Source organism: Leptosomus discolor, chromosome 10 (assembly GCF_034619465.1).
Source record: "Leptosomus discolor isolate bLepDis1 chromosome 10, bLepDis1.hap2, whole genome shotgun sequence".
Lineage (NCBI taxonomy): Eukaryota > Metazoa > Chordata > Aves > Leptosomiformes > Leptosomidae > Leptosomus > Leptosomus discolor.
Window position 1 is genome coordinate 19430899 of NC_141400.1, and position 17422 is coordinate 19448320.

The window sequence follows — 17422 nt, forward strand, 5'->3', positions numbered from 1 at the left end:
ACAAGAACAGTCCATGCACAGCCAGGAGTCCAGCATCTCATCCGAGCAGCACTCAGGGTTTGAGAAGTGAACACTCAAACAGCACCACGGTTGTCAATACATGTCAGAGAAATGCAGTACAGACAAAATCTTACTTACTTTGGAGGCCCACGGTTGCAGGCAGTTGGCATAACATCGAACGAGAAAAGCCATTTCTTAGGCTGGGGCGGGGGGGAAAGTTTCCTTTCTCAAATAAAAGCCAAAAGAAAAATATTGAGCGAAATCCCTTCTGGATTCTCTTTAAAAATCATAAACCAAAGCAGCGAATGTACATGTATGCAACTTTTCAGGCTTGAATTTCACACTGAATTTGATTAAAGCTTCCACTCTGAGTAGTTTTCAGTATTGCAGTGAGTTAGCAGCAGCAGCAGCAGCAATTCCTATAAAAATGTTCCAGTTTTAACAAGCACATAAATTCAAATCAAAAGGTTTCCTAGCTTTTCCAATACAAATATCCATACATTCCCCCAGGCAAGAGGCATGTACCCAAAAAGTCTGCTAAAACCGAATTAGTTCTGAAATTGATTAGAACTGCAGGTTAAAGCCACAATACATAAAAGGTGAGACATGAATTCTTCAAATTCCTTTCTTTCTCTTCACTAAAATGCTTTTGGGAGTGGCTTATCTTCGGGTCCACTTTTCGGAAACTTCACATTCATACTGTAGATGAAATTTTGCAAAGCTTCTTCAGCATCTTAAGCGATTCAGGAATCCCACACCCTGGATATTAAAGTTTCTTCTTTATAGTCTTGTCCATCATAACTGCAAAAATTAAATTAGTGTCCAGACTGTAGCTCCAGGATATATGCTCTAACAGGTTTGCACCGTGGAATGTATTAAAAGCCTCTGCAATACAAACCCTTTTCTCTTTTGCCCCCCTCCCCTCCTTCTTCTTTTAATGCAGTTTACAACTCTGCAGCGTTGCTTAGTATTCTAATGCATCAGTCAGATACCACGGTTAATCCACGCCTAGCTTTTCCAATTAAAACATTTCTGTAATGCACAACAAAACAGTCCGTCCATGGCTACAGCAAGCCCGACTGCTGGAGTCCTAATTCCTACTATCTTTGCTTGCTTCTCAGCAGCTCCCTCAGGAGAAGCTCCCATCGATTGGATGCTCCGCAGCAAGATGAAATATCTAATAAGGAGGAAAGAGAGTGGGAGGGGAACAGAGCTAAAAGGATGACATCACCTGTATAGAAAGCCTTTAGAAACTGCATTAGATCAATTGGCTACTGTATCTGCAGATGCAGCCAACAGAGCATCTTTATTGACCTAATATAAACACACATATCGGTACAACAACTGCTCAGCAAAACACCCCTGCTCCACATTGCATTTTAGAGCATTTTATGATCTATTAATGCAAATACTGTAATTGAATATTTTTCTTTTTCTAAATTTTTTTTTAATTAATCTCATGTATCTATTAACACTTCCAACAGCATTTAGCTGGATTATTTCTCACCTTTGCATCCGAATTCAGAAATAAGTATCTGCAGACATTCACACGCACACAGATACATCCATAATCAGCTCACAGTAAAATAATTTCTGCTGTTAAGTATGTAAGTCACAAGAGCCTCAACATTTTTATCTCATTCGGTACACTCATTAGGAGATTTCTGTCTAGAATGTGAAGTAAATTTCTTATTGAAAGGTGATGTTTGTAATTCTCATCTTTTAATGGTTTTGAAACCACGTTAAAAGTTTTGGTGGGTGGGGTTCCCTCTCCAATCAAGACTGACTCTGTTTATAACCAAAATTGCCTTAATGATTCTGCAGTAGTCAATTTAGTTTTCTAATTTCTTTTTGCAACTAAAAACTGAAATATATGCTAGCAGATTTGTATCTTGGATGGCAGCCCAGCCTGCCCGAGAGCTGCTCTGAGGAAGCACCTACGAGATCCCACACCTTTGAGCTGGGACTGCCACGACGCTTTCAATTCCTAGAAGGCAAATGACTTCTGCTACCGTGCGAGAGGGGAGGGAAGCACAGCAGAGAAGGGGAGGGGGACAGAGGGTGCTGGCTCTGTTAAAGCCATTATTTAATACTCTGGACCATTTACTTCATCTCTAAGAAGGGGCACTCACTGTTTCCGTTTTCCTCTTTCGGAAAGAATTTTCATCGCCATCTCTCTCCTGATTCCCAGGGTGCATCAGGCTCAAGGGTAATTCTCCAAAACCAAACCAGCCCTTGACGGCCACACCTCCCGTACCAGAGGAGCCTCCAAGAGCAGCCTGGTGGCAGGGAGGGCCAAAAATACCTTTTTATGTTTGTTCTTGAATACCGAATTGGGCAGTTTAAGGCAATCCACAGAAAGCTCTTTTTCATCTAACTGTGCCAAGGGGCACAGGGAAGAAGATTCTCATATTTTGGAAGCCAAGTTGCACCAACAGGACACCCCACCTCACCTCAAACCACGGGCTCCTTCCAGCAGTCATCTAGAAGCTGACTTCTTCCCAGCATATAACCCAAATTATGACAAGAGTTGTGCCTTAACTGAGAAGAAAACCTTCCCCTAGCACCTTCCAAAACTGTCTTAAAAGAGAAAAAACCACAGTATTGATGGCTGAATTTACTTAACCTCTATCATACAACAAAAATAATAATAATAGAAGCAACGAGGCTCCGTAAGTATTACTGGGTTTAATTTGTATTAAACAAAGGAAAATCTGAACTTCATTCCTGCGCTTGCAAAAATTCCAAACACAGTCTATTTGATTTTTAAAATCTGAAAGGATTTTAGATAAATAGATTTTTAAAATGCACCACACCAGCTATATAAATAGCTGTTTCTTTTACTGTTCCTCTAATACGGAACAATAGGCTCAATATGTCAGCTTCACCTTACATACAACTGTACTGCATCTTTGCTAAGAATTCACCAAATTGCAGTCAGAAGCGTCTTAAACATCAAATCCAACACCACGCTGATAAACCTTCAGCAGCAATGAACATCCAAATACTTCTGCGCAGCGTTACCTGGATTAGAGTTATCACCACCACAATCGACATCAAGGAGAAAAAGAAAACCCACCCAGCTAAAGGAAACCTCTCCCCGCCTGCACGCCCACCGATAGCGCACAAACTCCAGCCCCCGGCTGACCGGGCAGATCGCCATCTCCCAGCCGCCTTTTCCACCCGCTGCATTGTGCACGAAATCCAAGCCACTAAACATTTTGGCGTGGATGCCATCTTTTACAACTACTGTAAACACGGGCTCAATAATGGGAACAAAATTCTATTTCCTTCTAGTTTTGCCTTTAAGTGAAGATGACATCATCCCTCTGCCCGGCCCGCCAATGAGCGCGGCAGCGGCGGCGGGGGTCCCAGGGGGCTGCAGCCAGCTCTGCGCAGCCCTGCCCACCCAGCCCCGAGCGAGGGGAAAACCTGACCTAGTTCCACAGCCCAGCTTTTGGGGCATCCCCCCCCCCTCGTTTCTGTTTGGGTTTTTCTTTTTTTTTTTTTTTTTTTTTTAAAACGCATGCATTTCTGCAGCACCAGCTTCCTGCAGCACAAGGCTGTAAGTTTTTATAAATCATCTGTTTAGACAAATCTCAAAACTAGAGCAACTCAGAGATGGAAAAAAAAAAACCCAATACAAAGGCTGCTCCACAGTGATAAAAATACTTGTGAAGAACTGCAGCATCGGGTGAATCACAAACAGTAAATTGCCAGTCTCTTATTAAGCCAGACTTCAAGTTTTCAGAGAATCTTAAGGGAAAAACCCTTCGATTGACAATCTCTGAATTAAAGGTGGTCTTTGTTGTTTAACACTAATTTCTTTCCATGCTTGAAATATCACTCCATACATTTCTAAGCATCATTCCCTTTACCCTCCCATAGTGCTATCTGAATCCTCCCGACTGTTAAATAAATCTGCATGTTCTAATTGCCTAACAAGAGCAAGTCACTGAAAAATGGGATGTTTTTAAAAGGACAGCAAGGCCTTGCATAATTTAAACACACGGTCAGTTAAAGCAGGATTAGTTTTCTCTTATTTAAGGACACCCCAAATTGAAGTTCTGCAAAAGCCCTGGCAGCAGAAGGTACCCGTCAAGCAGCACTACTTTTTCCTGATCAATCAGAGAAAGAAAAGCCCATTGTGCAGAGCCGGCGGGGAGGACGAGCGCTGGTCTCGAAGCCATCATGGCACTGGCTGAAAAGGCAGAAGCCACGAGCGTGCCAGCAAGCCAAGGGGCCTGGGTCTGAAGGCTGGGCTTGGGGACATCTGTCCTTTTGTCCTCAGACCCAGGCGACTGCCAGCACGCTCTCCCCTGCCACGTCCCCCCGCAGCAGCGCCCAGCTATGAGCGGGTACCTTCATTTGCTCCCCCCATTTTGAGTACAGCAGCTAAGGTAGCATCCTGACTCCAAGCCCACGGTGGGGGCTGGGGAAGGAGCAGCTGCTTGGGAAGCAATCTGTCACTGCACACGCTCGGGCAAAGATGGTTCAGGCTAAAATAATTCATTTTAATACAGTTTTGCAAGTGGGAATTGCCACACACAGCAGTGTAATGCCGAAATATTTTAGTATTAAGGGCACCCGCACCAAGAGGTTATTTCAACATACTTGAGTACTTGAAATCTTTTGGGAAAGGCAGGCGATGGGGAGCGTGGGGTGCAGAAGGCAGAGCCAGCTGCAGCACAAGCTGGATGCAGCCCCTGCTACGCTGGCACCGCTTGCTCGACTCAGTGGCACTGGCACGCTGCTCCGATTCCTCTCCGCCATTTAACTCAAGCAGCAGAAATGAATCATTTTACTTTCATGGCAAGGTTAGCCCCTCATTAGGGCTGCTCAGAAATCCCTGTTTAAAGGAAAAAAAAAAAAAAAAGGAAAAAATACAACTCTCCACCCTGTTCCTGAGCCTTTTAGGAAGTGGAGGCAGGGAAAGCAGCACCACGAGCTCCCGCTCCCCTTCAGGGTGACATTACAAGGTGCAATCGCATCCTTACGTACATCACTTTCCACGGCAGCACTTACTAACAGGCTGGAGAAAAATCCTACGGAAAGATCTGTAGGACTCATAAGTAGTATGAAAACACGATCCATCCTAAGGGAAGGAGCGAGGGAGAGCGGGAGGGAGCGGGAGAGGGAGGGCAGAGACTGTCATCATCCCTGAAGTGATGTAAGCTTCTAAATATAGCACCAGCAATACAGAAGGAACAATAAAAAGGCACCACGGATTAAATTTCTCCATTGCTTTCGCACTACCCCAACCATCTTTTTTCAGCCGTTGCGTTAAGCACGAAAAGGTCATCTCCTGTTTGCAGCGATTCAGATGGATATGGTTTATAATACTTTCTTAAATATGTGTATAAATTACAGTGCTCTCCTGCAGATCTCTGCAGAGAGCGCGTACACCAACAGAGTCGGGCGGCAGCATGATCAGCATCGCAAACAGGGACAACGCCAGCACGGCGGGGGGAAGGGGGAAGCCCCCTCTGCTACGGACTCAAACAAAAAGTTCATTTCTACTGTTTGAAGCACAATGATTCATATCACGCTCCTCCCTCCCTTCCTGACCTCTCATTTCAGCAAGGGGTGGGGAAGTTTGGGAAGGTACACAGCCCAAAAATCCCTGGTGATGAGAAGTGGATACCAACCCCAGAAGGATCAGTTTGTGGGACTGAATCCACACAGAGATACTGAAAGAACGAACTCTCTAACATCCCACAGTAAAATTTCCCAAACATATTTAGAATTTTGCTCACTAAAATGTCACCTTGATCTAGTCTCAAAACTGAAACCACAGCCGAAACCTAGCACAGACCTGGCCCTAATTTCCCCAGCTGCCACCTACCTGGGAAGCCAGTCGGAGTTTCACCTTTGAAATTGCAAAGCCCACCAACACATACATTCATTTTCATCCCCCAAAGATTGATACAAAAGCCAACACAAAACACTGTTTTTTCTTCTCTCTTTTATAAAAACCGTATCTCAGGTTAAGATGAGCAGATTAAGACTATTTGCAACGTAAGGTACCAGCACACCTCTCACAAGAAAAAGGCCTCTGATTAAATGACCTTGAGAATAACACATTACTTCCCCAGATGAGGTTAAAAAAAAAAAATCATTAAAGTGCCACTTCCAATAGTTCTTCTGTCATTTTTCTTGACAATTAACCCCAAACTGCAAGCCTGAAAGCAGGAAGTGGGGAGGGACCTGATGACTCCTACCAAATTTCAAAATTTCTAAGCAAGGGCGATTTTGAACAGCCAACTCTCATTTCTTAGCAGTCAGGGCATCCAGCTTGAAGACTGTGACACGAGCATCATCATCTCAGGCGTAACATCTCACAAACATTGTTTTCCCAGAACAGACCGGTGTCTGGAGGCACCACACTGCTTTTCTATGTGCAGGGTCTACACCAACAGACTTGCCTGGGCTCAGGCATCACTCCACGAGCAGGAATCTCAGCTGTCCCTGGACCCAGGCTGGGACCAGGCAGGCTCCAGGCTGGGACCAGCCAGGCTTAGCACAGCCTGAGCTCAGGAACAGCATGAACAGGGCAGGAAGGGGTGGGTAAGGCACTGGCAAAAGTGCTCCTGAGGGATTTACTAGCAGGGTGACCAGAGCACAATGCACAGATCAGATCTCCTGTGTTGGGGAAGCGCAGCACGGACCCTAGAGCAGCTCATCAGCTGAAGCACTGGAGCATAGCTATTTCCAAACTTTCTCATTTTCTGGTACAATCCAGCCCTTACTGCCTTTAAAAACAGAAAGCTGAGTACGCTCTTGGAAATCTTTCCCCAGCATCATTTGGGGTCCCTTCCTCCACTGAGAGCAAAACAGCAGCAAAAGCCCAGTTATTCTCACCCGATCTGAGAAACTGATCTTAACAGATAAAGCAACGGGTGGGCCAGACGCCATACCTACACTCCAAGCTGACAACCACAACTGTTAACCGAACTTTAAAGGAAACAAAAATCAAAATCATAAAGATAATACAAGCATTGTGGCTGCATTACCTCACACTAAAAAACGTAATCCTATAACAACAAAAAACTTTTAATACTCAGTGACAGAAAGCAACCCTGACTTGCAAGTACAAAGTAAGTATCAACAAAAAATTAAGCTGCAATGATGGTCCCATTTAGCCAGAGACTTCATTTAATCAACTATTTCAAGTATTTCATCTGTCAAATATATCCCCATTAAGAAAGTTTCCACATATCAAATGTAAAATTACAAACGCTGTTAAATGTCATTAGATAGCAATCAGTTCTATGCCAAAACCAAAGATATTCTTCTAGCTATTCTCTCGTACAGACAGTCGTTTTCATGCCAAGTTTTTCAAGGAAAACAGAGCATCCAAATGCTTGCATTATGCACTGACATTTTCTGATGGCGATTTCAACTGAAAATTGCTCAGAATATTCTCAGTCCCTAACTTGGTCCAGAAGGCTTCTGAAGAACGTAGGATCATAGAATTGTTTAGGTTGGAAAAGACCTTTAAGATCAGAGAGTCCAACCATTGACCCAACCCAAACCAAGTCCCTCACCAACCCAAACCAAGTCCCTCACCAACCCAAACCAAGTCCCTCACCAACCCAAACCAAGTCCCTCACCAACCCAAACCAAGTCCCTCACCAACCCAAACCAAGTCCCTCACCAACCCAAACCAAGTCCCTCACCAACCCAAACCAAGTCCCTCACCAACCCAAACCAAGTCCCTCACCAACCCAAACCAAGTCCCTCACCAACCCAAACCAAGTCCCTCACCAACCCAAACCAAGTCCCTCACCAACCCAAACCAAGTCCCTCACCAACCCAAACCAAGTCCCTCACCAACCCAAACCAAGTCCCTCACCAACCCAAACCAAGTCCCTCACCAACCCAAACCAAGTCCCTCACCAACCCAAACCAAGTCCCTCACCAACCCAAGTCCCTCAGCACCACATCTACACATCTTTCAAATACCTCCAGGGATGGTGACTCCACCGCTTCCACACCCACCTCACTACAACCTCCTCTCAGGTAGTTGTAAACAGCAATTAAGTGCCTCCCCTCAGCCTCCTCTTCTCCAGGGTCAACAGCCCCAGTTCCCTCAGCCGCTCCTCATGAGACTCGTGCTCTAGACCCTAGACTCATGACCAAGTTGATGCAGATTTCCATATTCTAAATTAGAAAACCATTTTAACTTGAACACAGAGTTGAAGATGACAGTCCTTTAAAGAAGTCCTTCAGTGTTAGATGACATTCAACCCAACGACTCAAACTTACAACTCTTCAGGCTAAAATACAAAATGATCCTTCACATGACTACTTCCGTCTAAGGTTTGGGTTTATCACGCTTAAGTGAAAGGTTGGGTTGGCTACAAATGAGAATGCAACCAGGCTGCCACACTTCAGTACAGCATATTGAACAGAAAGAGCCCAGATGGAAGCCAGGAAATAAAAAACAGATCCACGCACGCTACCCTCTCCCTGCACGCAGGCAGCCAGCTTGCTGGCTACTACCCTGTCGGTTTTCTACAAGAAGCCACTCAATATGTCGTTTTGAAAGACTGAAACAACAATGTTAAAAAGAAGGATCTGACAAAGAACTGCAACTCTTTCTGCAAAAGGTTATGTGCCCAGAAAGACTGAAATGCCTTTCGCAGGGACAGAGCACTGCTTTTTACCTTTAACCACCTGAGTGACAGGATACAATTATGAGCAGTGGGGACAACCCTTACACATCGTTCTCAATCTACGCTGCCTAAGAGGCTGCTTATAAAGAATTAATGACTTTGGAACTGCCACCCAACCCCTTAGGATCCATCAAAACAGAGGTTAACTCTCTGAACGTGCTACATAAAATATTTTCTCAAGCATTTTCCAAGGAACCAAGTTAATTTCTACCATGGTGTAAATTTGTCTACGCGGTGAAAGGAGGAGGAAGAAACCGATAACTGATCATTGTGTGGAGAGCACATTAATAATGACCCAAATTTTTACTTGTTATGCACGTTAATTTGTAAAATATCTGAAATTCTGGAAGATTCTTCTGCCACAAGCTGCCATGGAGCAACAACAGGCACAACAGTACATCCATCCCACAGCACTGCCAGCACCAGCTTAGGTCAAGGGCTGAGCAACTCTCTGGTTCAGTCCCAGTTAACGGAGTGGCGAGGTTTCCCTGCAAAGGACAGACTGTGCTCAGGATCCATTTCCAAAGGGTTCTAGGCTTCCTAGTGGAAGTGCTCAGTTGTAAAAACATGTATCTGTTGGGACTGCAGGTGGGAAATAAGAGCAAGAAGATCCACAAGTTTTTCTTGAGTTGTCTCACAGATAAGCGCAGTTCTGCTGCTCTGCTGAGCAAAGGGGGGGGGTGACACACAAACCTGCTGCAGGGACGATATTGGGGTCATGGGGCCGATCCTTACCCCAGCTCTCACCAACACCTGGGGAGGGAGCAGCTCTACACTGAAGTGCTCATCTTACTCGAGACAAGAAAGGTTTAAAAAAAAGTCTTTGAGGCAAGAGAAGAACAGAAGAGCAGAAAATTATGGGGTAAGAACTGGTAGGAGAAAAAAAAAATGGAGAGAAAATGTCTTTAAAGCAGTTGGTAGAACATGTATGTGTCCATGCAGCAAAAATTAGCTGCTGCTTCAGGTGTAGAAAAAGTGAAAGATGGGTAAGTCAGCCCTATCAGAAACCTCACGGTGCAGCTCTCCCTAACAGCAGCTCGGTATCTTGTCCCACAACCGACACCAGCAGCCTGGCAGAGGAGGAAGACGTCCGTCCGTCCTGCAGGAGAACGATGCTGCATCCCAATGCTGCATTGCCCACCACCATGGGCTCTCCCACGGGCCACGAGAAGGGCTGTACGCTACTGCCAGCAGCCAGATTTGAGTAAATACACGTGCTTGCTTAAAATAAATCCTCCCTAGTTTCAGTTCGATGTAGTTTCATTTGTGCATTGCTCTTAAACGCTGTTAAACAGCTGCACATGTCCCCTCCAAACCAAGGTGATTTCTGCAATTCACAGTTTATATACAACCTGCTTGTCAAGTCTGTAAAATCTTCAGGGGAAACTCCTGAATACAAGCTTTGAATAACTACAGCCACTTTCATTATGGATAAATTGGGGTTTACACGTTGCATATGTTGTTATTTTTAAAAAATAAAATTTTAATCTGAAAAACATAGATTTTAACCAAAGCGCAGTTATTTTCAGTATTTCCTTATTTTGTGTGCAGCCTATTCAAGTCATCGTTCTTTGGAAACTGCAGATGCTCAGCAACTGGTTTGGGAAGTGCCAGTGGTCTGTGGAAATTCCCAGGAAGATTTTTAACGCACAGCACACGCGGCGGATTGGTGTTTTGTTAACGACCACCATAACCAGCGACAGACTTTCAAGGAGCCCTTGACAGTAATGCTGCTGAAAAACCGAGCAGACAAAATCAATACATGAAATCAAAGAGGAGCGAATGGGCATTTGGCCATTTCCCCCTTGCTCACAGAAGCCAAGAGAAGCATCCAAGGGCAGCTGTCTCGGCAGACCAGGGCGAGCTCGAGATGCCAGGACCCTGCTGGAGGTCGTTCCCAGCTCCGCTGGTGAAGCAGAGACCTCTGCCATCACCTGGTAACGGCCGTGTCATGCACAGCCGCCTCCCCCACCCCCAAAGACCAGCCTGACGGCAATTTTCGTTTCCAGAAAGCCGGGGGCTCCAGCCATGTGCTCTCCCCCTCTCCTCCAGCTGTCGGTGCTGGGTGCTGCAGCCGCGCCGGCGCACCACGGCCACCACAAACCCGAAGTGGCCTGCTCAGGAAGCCAAGGTGCTGCAGACACAGCTCCCTTCTGATCACAGGGGCAAGATAAACATTGAAAATGGCAGGAGCGCAACAGGGCAGCAAACGAGCGCCTGCGCACGGGGGCTTTTACAGAGGTGCCCAGGCAGCCTGGAGGTTCCTGCACTCGCTGCTGCTCTCGAGCACGGCCCGCCTATGAGCTGGGATCCGACCCAGGCCACGCAAAATTTAAGATGGAGACTGGAACAGAGAAGATCCTCGTGTTGCAAGAACGGCGTCAGGAAGAAGGAACTCGCGTTATCACTTTGCATCGCACGACACCTCCAGAAGGTACCAACAACGCGAGTTTCTGTACCCACTAAGCGCACAGCAAGACTCATGGATTTCAGCAAGACCCAAATTTTCTTCAGATTTGTTAGTTACTAAAGCTAAAATTCTGTCAAGTATTTTTTTAAAAATGTTCAAAAAGAGGAAGCACGGACATAAACACATTAAAAAGGAATGAGCTGCAAAGAGAATCATCCTCCAGCTCAAGAACAAGTGGTTTTACCCACAGCCTCATTAAAATTAACCAATATTCAAAATAAAGAGATGTCAGCCGATGCTGCATCCAAGTTTAACAAAAGGCAGACGAAGGCATGCCGTAAGTCGGTCTTAGTTCTTTCAGATCAATACAAGGTACTATTTCAGCAAATTTACCTGGTAGTTAAAAATAGATTATAAAAGACCCATAGTGTTTTATAGCATTTAAAAGGGAAAGGATTAGTGACGGTAAAGAACCTAATGGGTTTGATCCAATATATTGAAATGTGACTTAACTTCCTACAATTGTGAGACACCCTACGCTGACTCCAGCCTCTGACAGGATTACATTAAGTAATGATCAAAGAACAAGAAACTTGCCACTCAAGCAGTCTTCAGTGACAGACTTCTCTGAAGATAAATGCTTCTACAAGGCTCCAGGAAAAATTTTTACATGATGCAAGTATTAAGATACTATACATAAAACTTAATATTATAATAAATCTTTTAAACCTCATCATCCTCTTACCAAGGTTTAAAAAAAAAAATTTGCATCTCTGAGAAAGGAGATTACTACTAAAAGTTTGGTACAGAGTCTTTATTCTGTTCTATGCTGAACTAACAATTGAAAAAATTCAAAATGTTGCCACAACTCCACAGAAATGCACATTACATCATGCATGTATGATTGTTAGAAATGCAAATATTCTTCATTTTAAAAAAGTCATAGTGAGAACTGTCAAAAATGTAGGTAGATAATAAAATCAGAAAAACGAAAAAAATATTTTAGTTTACAGGTTTGAGGGTCACATAGACATTTGTATCAAATTGTTAAACCCCATTTGGTATTGACCACTGAAAGAAACTTAAGTGCAAAACTTATTACCTCCAGTTTTATTTTTTAATTGCGAAGACAAATACTTGAACCATTTACTTTCCAATTACTTGATCTAAGATCAAAACAGCAATTTAACTTTTATGAAGCACCAGAACTACCGTTAAACATTTTTTCCTAAAGGAGGTAAAATCTGTTGGTTTGTGAGCACCTGCGGTACGGTCACCAAAGTTTGGGACATTGTAGAACAAAGACGATCACAATTTTTTCTCACGTAATTATGACATACAGTTGTATTATTTATTGGGTTGCGAACTAGGACTGGAAATGACCAAGTATTTATCTGCCTTGTGACAATACCTGGCTGTACAACCCTCGCTCCTGTCTGGATTCTTATCTACCCCACAGACAGTGCCACGCACAGAACGCGCATCTCCAAAGCGATACGCCATCACGCTAACAAATAATACCTGAAGCAAGAGCGGGCATAATTAACACCAGTGGCACATTTCTTTCTAAGCCATTAAGTCTGAGCAGGAGCTTTCTCCAAATGACTCCAGCCTCACCTTCCCCCACCCTGCAGTCAGGGGTGACATGTGAGATGCAGAGTGTGAAGTGACAAAAATGAAAAAAGCACCAGAGGCCAGAAATGCCCAGGGACGGAGCGCTCCCCTGTAACAACGGGGATGCTCAGGCCTGCCCCAGGCAGAGCTGGTCACATGTGCTTGGACTGCCACCGTCAGAGCGCCACCTCCTCATCTCTGCGTGGGCAGCACTGCTATTCTGGGTCTTGAGAAACACACTTGAGAAGCGTTTCGCCAACTAAGCACGTATCCTCAGAATCTTGGTGGCTAGCTAGTCCATAGAAGGGAAAAATCCAGAGCCAGCAGAACCCTGACACGGGTGCTGGGCACCCCTCCAAGTGGAAGCCAGACCTCAGGCTGCTCACCTGCCTAACGAGAGCAAGTCTAACGGACTTTCTTGCATGCAGATTGCAAGAACAAAGTCACATCACTATGCACTTTGAAGATATAAACAGAAACATAAACCTGTTCCCTTTCAGTGAGAACAAACACCATCAGCATATGTTCACTGTATTTGATTGAAAGAAAAAAACCTCCTAACTTTAAATAATTCTGCAGGAGACCAGTGCTCTTGTGAAACAACATTGCTCTATGAACCACAAAGACATAGTAAAAGAGTCTAAATGGTAACTCCTTACCAAAGAAACCAACCAGAGGATCCATTTTTAGCATTAGTTCATTCAAGTGGGGAAAAAAAAAGAAAAAATAAAATTTAAGATATCCACAACAATTTGAATGTCAACTATCCTGACGATAAACAGTTAAATTAAGTACTGGGGCTTTTTACATAGAAAGGATGAGTTTCAAAGATCGTAACAATCATTTAAAATATTTGTATGCAGATACTTTAATCTATTTCATGGCCAAATCACAGGGATTCTACAGAATGAGTTCTAGCAGTAACAAGCAGGGAGCTCCATGTGAGAAGTAGACACAAGCTCATATCACAACCCAAAGGGTAATGTTTTATAAAAACAAAGATTAACCTTGATCATAAATACTAATCATAGTATATTTATTGCAGAGATTTCTATTTTTAAGGAGTTAATGGAGATTGCATAGATAATTCCCCTTAAATGCAAACACAAGAAATCTTCTATTTAATCGTGAAAGGAAAAAATCTGAGCTGGGATAAAGCAACCCCAAATTTCAATACCTATAGGATCTGAGTTTTCTTTGGAAAGCAGAAAACAACCTGTGTCTGAGCGATCAAGCGTTTAAAAACAAACTTAAACTCCAGCATTGTGCCACTGGAGCCCGACTGAAGCTCTTGCAGAGCGGCTGGGGAGCGCAGAGCCCTCCCTGCGCAAGCCCAGCTCACAAAAGGTCCATCAGGCCACATTCAGCATCTGTCAAAGAGCATTTAGCAACAGGCTGGAGAGTGAAATACACCCCTGCGTTTACTCATTAGCCTGATGCCAGCGAGGAAATCTGCCAGTGAGTTTGTAAACAGCTTTCCCACTCTGGCAGAAAGGTTATTGCAAGTTCTTGTCAAATAAAAGTTTTATTCAAAACCCTCCTCCTTCTCCTGCCCGCTCTCACACAGGCTGATGTGAAGGGTTACGGTATAAAGCCAGTATTTCAAGACCATTGGGAACCAACAGCCATGTATGAGCAGACTCATACAGTTAAGAGTTAAACCTAGGCACAGAGCAAAACACACCTCAAAAATTCATTATTTTATCCAATTAGAGCAGAAAATGGAAAAATATATAGGCACCCCATTTTTATTTACTTGTCAAAGAGGCAGCTGGTTATCGTGTTTTGATTTCTTAGTCATCTGTTGAGTTACAAATTACTTTTCGCTACAGTAAGTACGGCGAGTGTGACACTTTCCAATTAGGAGCTTACAGTCTACAAAGCAAGGATTGGTATTTTAATTCAGACTGCTGAAAACCCAACAGCTTGCAGATTTTCTATCAGAGAGGTGGTTGTTTACTCCTAACCACTTAGCACTCGCTCATCCGGGAAAACACCTAGCAGTGTTAACAGGACTCTCTGTATATATTCCTAATTAACTGATATAAAAGCAGATTTAGGAATGTGCTGTTGATTTATGAAGTTTATACCATTTCCCATCAAATGCTGATCAAAAAAACCCCCACATATTCAGAAATCTGAGGAAGCCACCAGGTTTGCACCAAGAAGCTATACGTGCAGTGACACGCATGCGCTCTGCGTCGGTAACAAAGAAATGCATCAGCGTGAAGAAAAACCTTAATGAGAACATCATCTGCTGACTGATCACAATCCTTCGAGTGTACCACACCGACTCCTTGCATCAGTAACTGACAACCTCTACAATCGTTCAAGCAGCTGTATAACTGCCTGTCAGACTGCTGAGTCCTTCCCCGGCACCCCTCCAGGCAAGCTGCACAGGTAGCATCAGCGTCGGCTGTGCCTGTGATTCTCTTCCTCTTCGCACTGAAGTCTGGGAATTATTTTTTGTGTGCTTATTCATTGTCACAAACACCGAAGAGATAGATTTTGTCATGCACAGATTGGAATTTAAGTCCTAATAAAGCCTTATGCACGACTGCCCAGAGCACGAGGATCCCCCGTCTCATTTCATCAATAACTAATCCAGTGACTTACTAACGGTAAAATCCAACACACGTGACACTTCTTGAAATGAGAAGGCAGAGGACGTTAAACTTCAAGCAGCATATTCTCTTCCTGTCACAGCAACCAGAGCTCTCCTGCTTACAAGAGAAATGCCAAAGTAACCTCTCCTCACAGACATGCTAATGCTGTGGAGAGTCTAAAATCACCACCTGCGATCCAACAGCTACCAACATGCAAAAAAACAGCAGAGTTTATTCTGAAATAGAGGAAATCTTTTAAGTCTATAGCTAGCCACACGCATCAGATATCTTGAAATGTATCAGATATTTTGAAGTGTATCAACTAAGAGAGGCTTTGTACCTTTTGGGGAGATGAAAAGGAAGATGGGTAAAAAAAGGGGAGAAACTGAATTTGTTTTTTTTCTTTTCTGTGCATGAAGACTACTCAAGGTTTGTGTACTTCAACGTTAGTACTGGCTTTTAGCCTTTGATTTTTTTAAGATAAATCAAAGTATCCAGAACAATTATTTTCAATTAAATAATTTGTCTAGATCACATGTATATCCTGCTACCAAGCAGGAAGTTTGTATGTGAAAAATAATGGTAAAGAGAAACCTTTATAAAAGCTTGCGGTCTTGAAACCACAGCTGTATGTGCCTGTATATGTAGCACAAATTATCCAGTCTATGATGCAACTGAAGACTAGCAAATGAGTTGCCGTTACTCTTTCCGATGCTTGAATTACTACTATACTTCTAATTTCTAAGCAAGCAAACACGACCAAGTACAACAACGTTAATACTGTATTGAACGGCATTCATGACTGACTATTCCAAACCATAGTTCAGATTTATTAAGGAAAAAAAGAAACCCACCAATTCCTACACCTTACCAAAAGAGCTCCAGGTAAAACCAACAAAACCAAACAAAACCCAAGCATGACCATTTCTCTGTCCAGCCAACACGGTGAGATTTATTCATAGTGCTCAACTGAAAACGCCTAAATCAAAAAAACCTCTTTTCTAACTAGTGCCTGCATCTTCAGTTCCACCTACGGTGTTCAAATCCGAAGCCCTCTACTGCTCCCCAACAAGAAAGAAGTGTCCTCAAAACTGACAAAACACGGACTATTTCATTTCACCAGCTTTTCTCAATAAAACAAAATGCCAGCCAGCCAGACGGCGCAGTGACAAGGAGATGGGCCAAGGGAGAGCAGACTCACCGACAGGTAACTGCTGGAATCCACGTTGTCAGTGATGGTCTGACGCTCGCCCCTCTGGTTGATCTTCCTAAACCTCCGACGGGACTGCCTGAGCGGGACTTCTCTTTGCAAGATGTTTTCCTCATTGTCTTTGGAGTTCTCCACCTGAAACACACGTTCAGGCTCCTGGTTAAACATCCAGTTCTTCCATATCACCGAAAGCCGATGGAGCCGTATGAAGCTCATGAGGAAGGAACAAACATAAGTTCAGAGCAGTTAAACTTTTCTCGAGAAAACGACTGCAGACGTTTCAGAGAACCGCTGCTGCATGTCTCAGAACTACGTTATTACAATGAGCCGGAGGCCACAGTTTCCTTCCAGGAAACAGGGTTGGTTTTTTTTTTAAAAAAAAAAAAGTCCAAGAGGCACACGTATCCTCTAAACAATGTCACGCCCCAGCAGAAACCCTTTTGCACCCACACATACCATACAACACAAGTTACAGACACTGGTGGTTTCAAGTGTATCTTCAACACAGACGTTACCGTTTCTTTGAGTATTTACAATCTGGTAAAGGCACTGAACTACATCCTGGTGTACTTGCTGGTGTCATTTTTAAAAGCGTAGCTTGGTTCTAGTACCAGTCACAGCTAAACAACTTTAATTATTCCAGCTCTTTATAAATAGCTACTTCACCTATGTCATACTGACTTCTAATCGCTTCCAGCAAATTATGAAGAAATTACCAGAACTTTATTTAAATCTTGATGTTAAATGTTATTTGTGACTAAACATTAAAAATTCAGTAAATTTATCTTGTGAATAAAAGCCAACATGAAACCTTTTATCTCACTAGTTACAATTCCTTTTTTCTATAAAAAGCAGTCTCATCCTTTCCCATTTCCTTCTGATGTTTTGGAAAAATATCTCCTAG

The 17422-nt window shown here is 43.6% G+C and overlaps 1 protein-coding gene across 2 annotated transcripts in view; it reads right to left on the reverse strand.

The window, feature by feature from the left end:
* The window catches only part of RAPGEF6 (Rap guanine nucleotide exchange factor 6), a 127411-nt gene that overhangs the window by 63816 nt on the left and 46173 nt on the right, over nt 1-17422 (reverse strand). For both annotated transcript variants that reach the window (XM_086471081.1, XM_009961468.2), the window contains exon 6: nt 16510-16653. In XM_086471081.1, coding sequence (XP_086327207.1) covers nt 16510-16653 — 144 coding nt within the window. The remainder of the gene's footprint in view (nt 1-16509; nt 16654-17422) is intronic.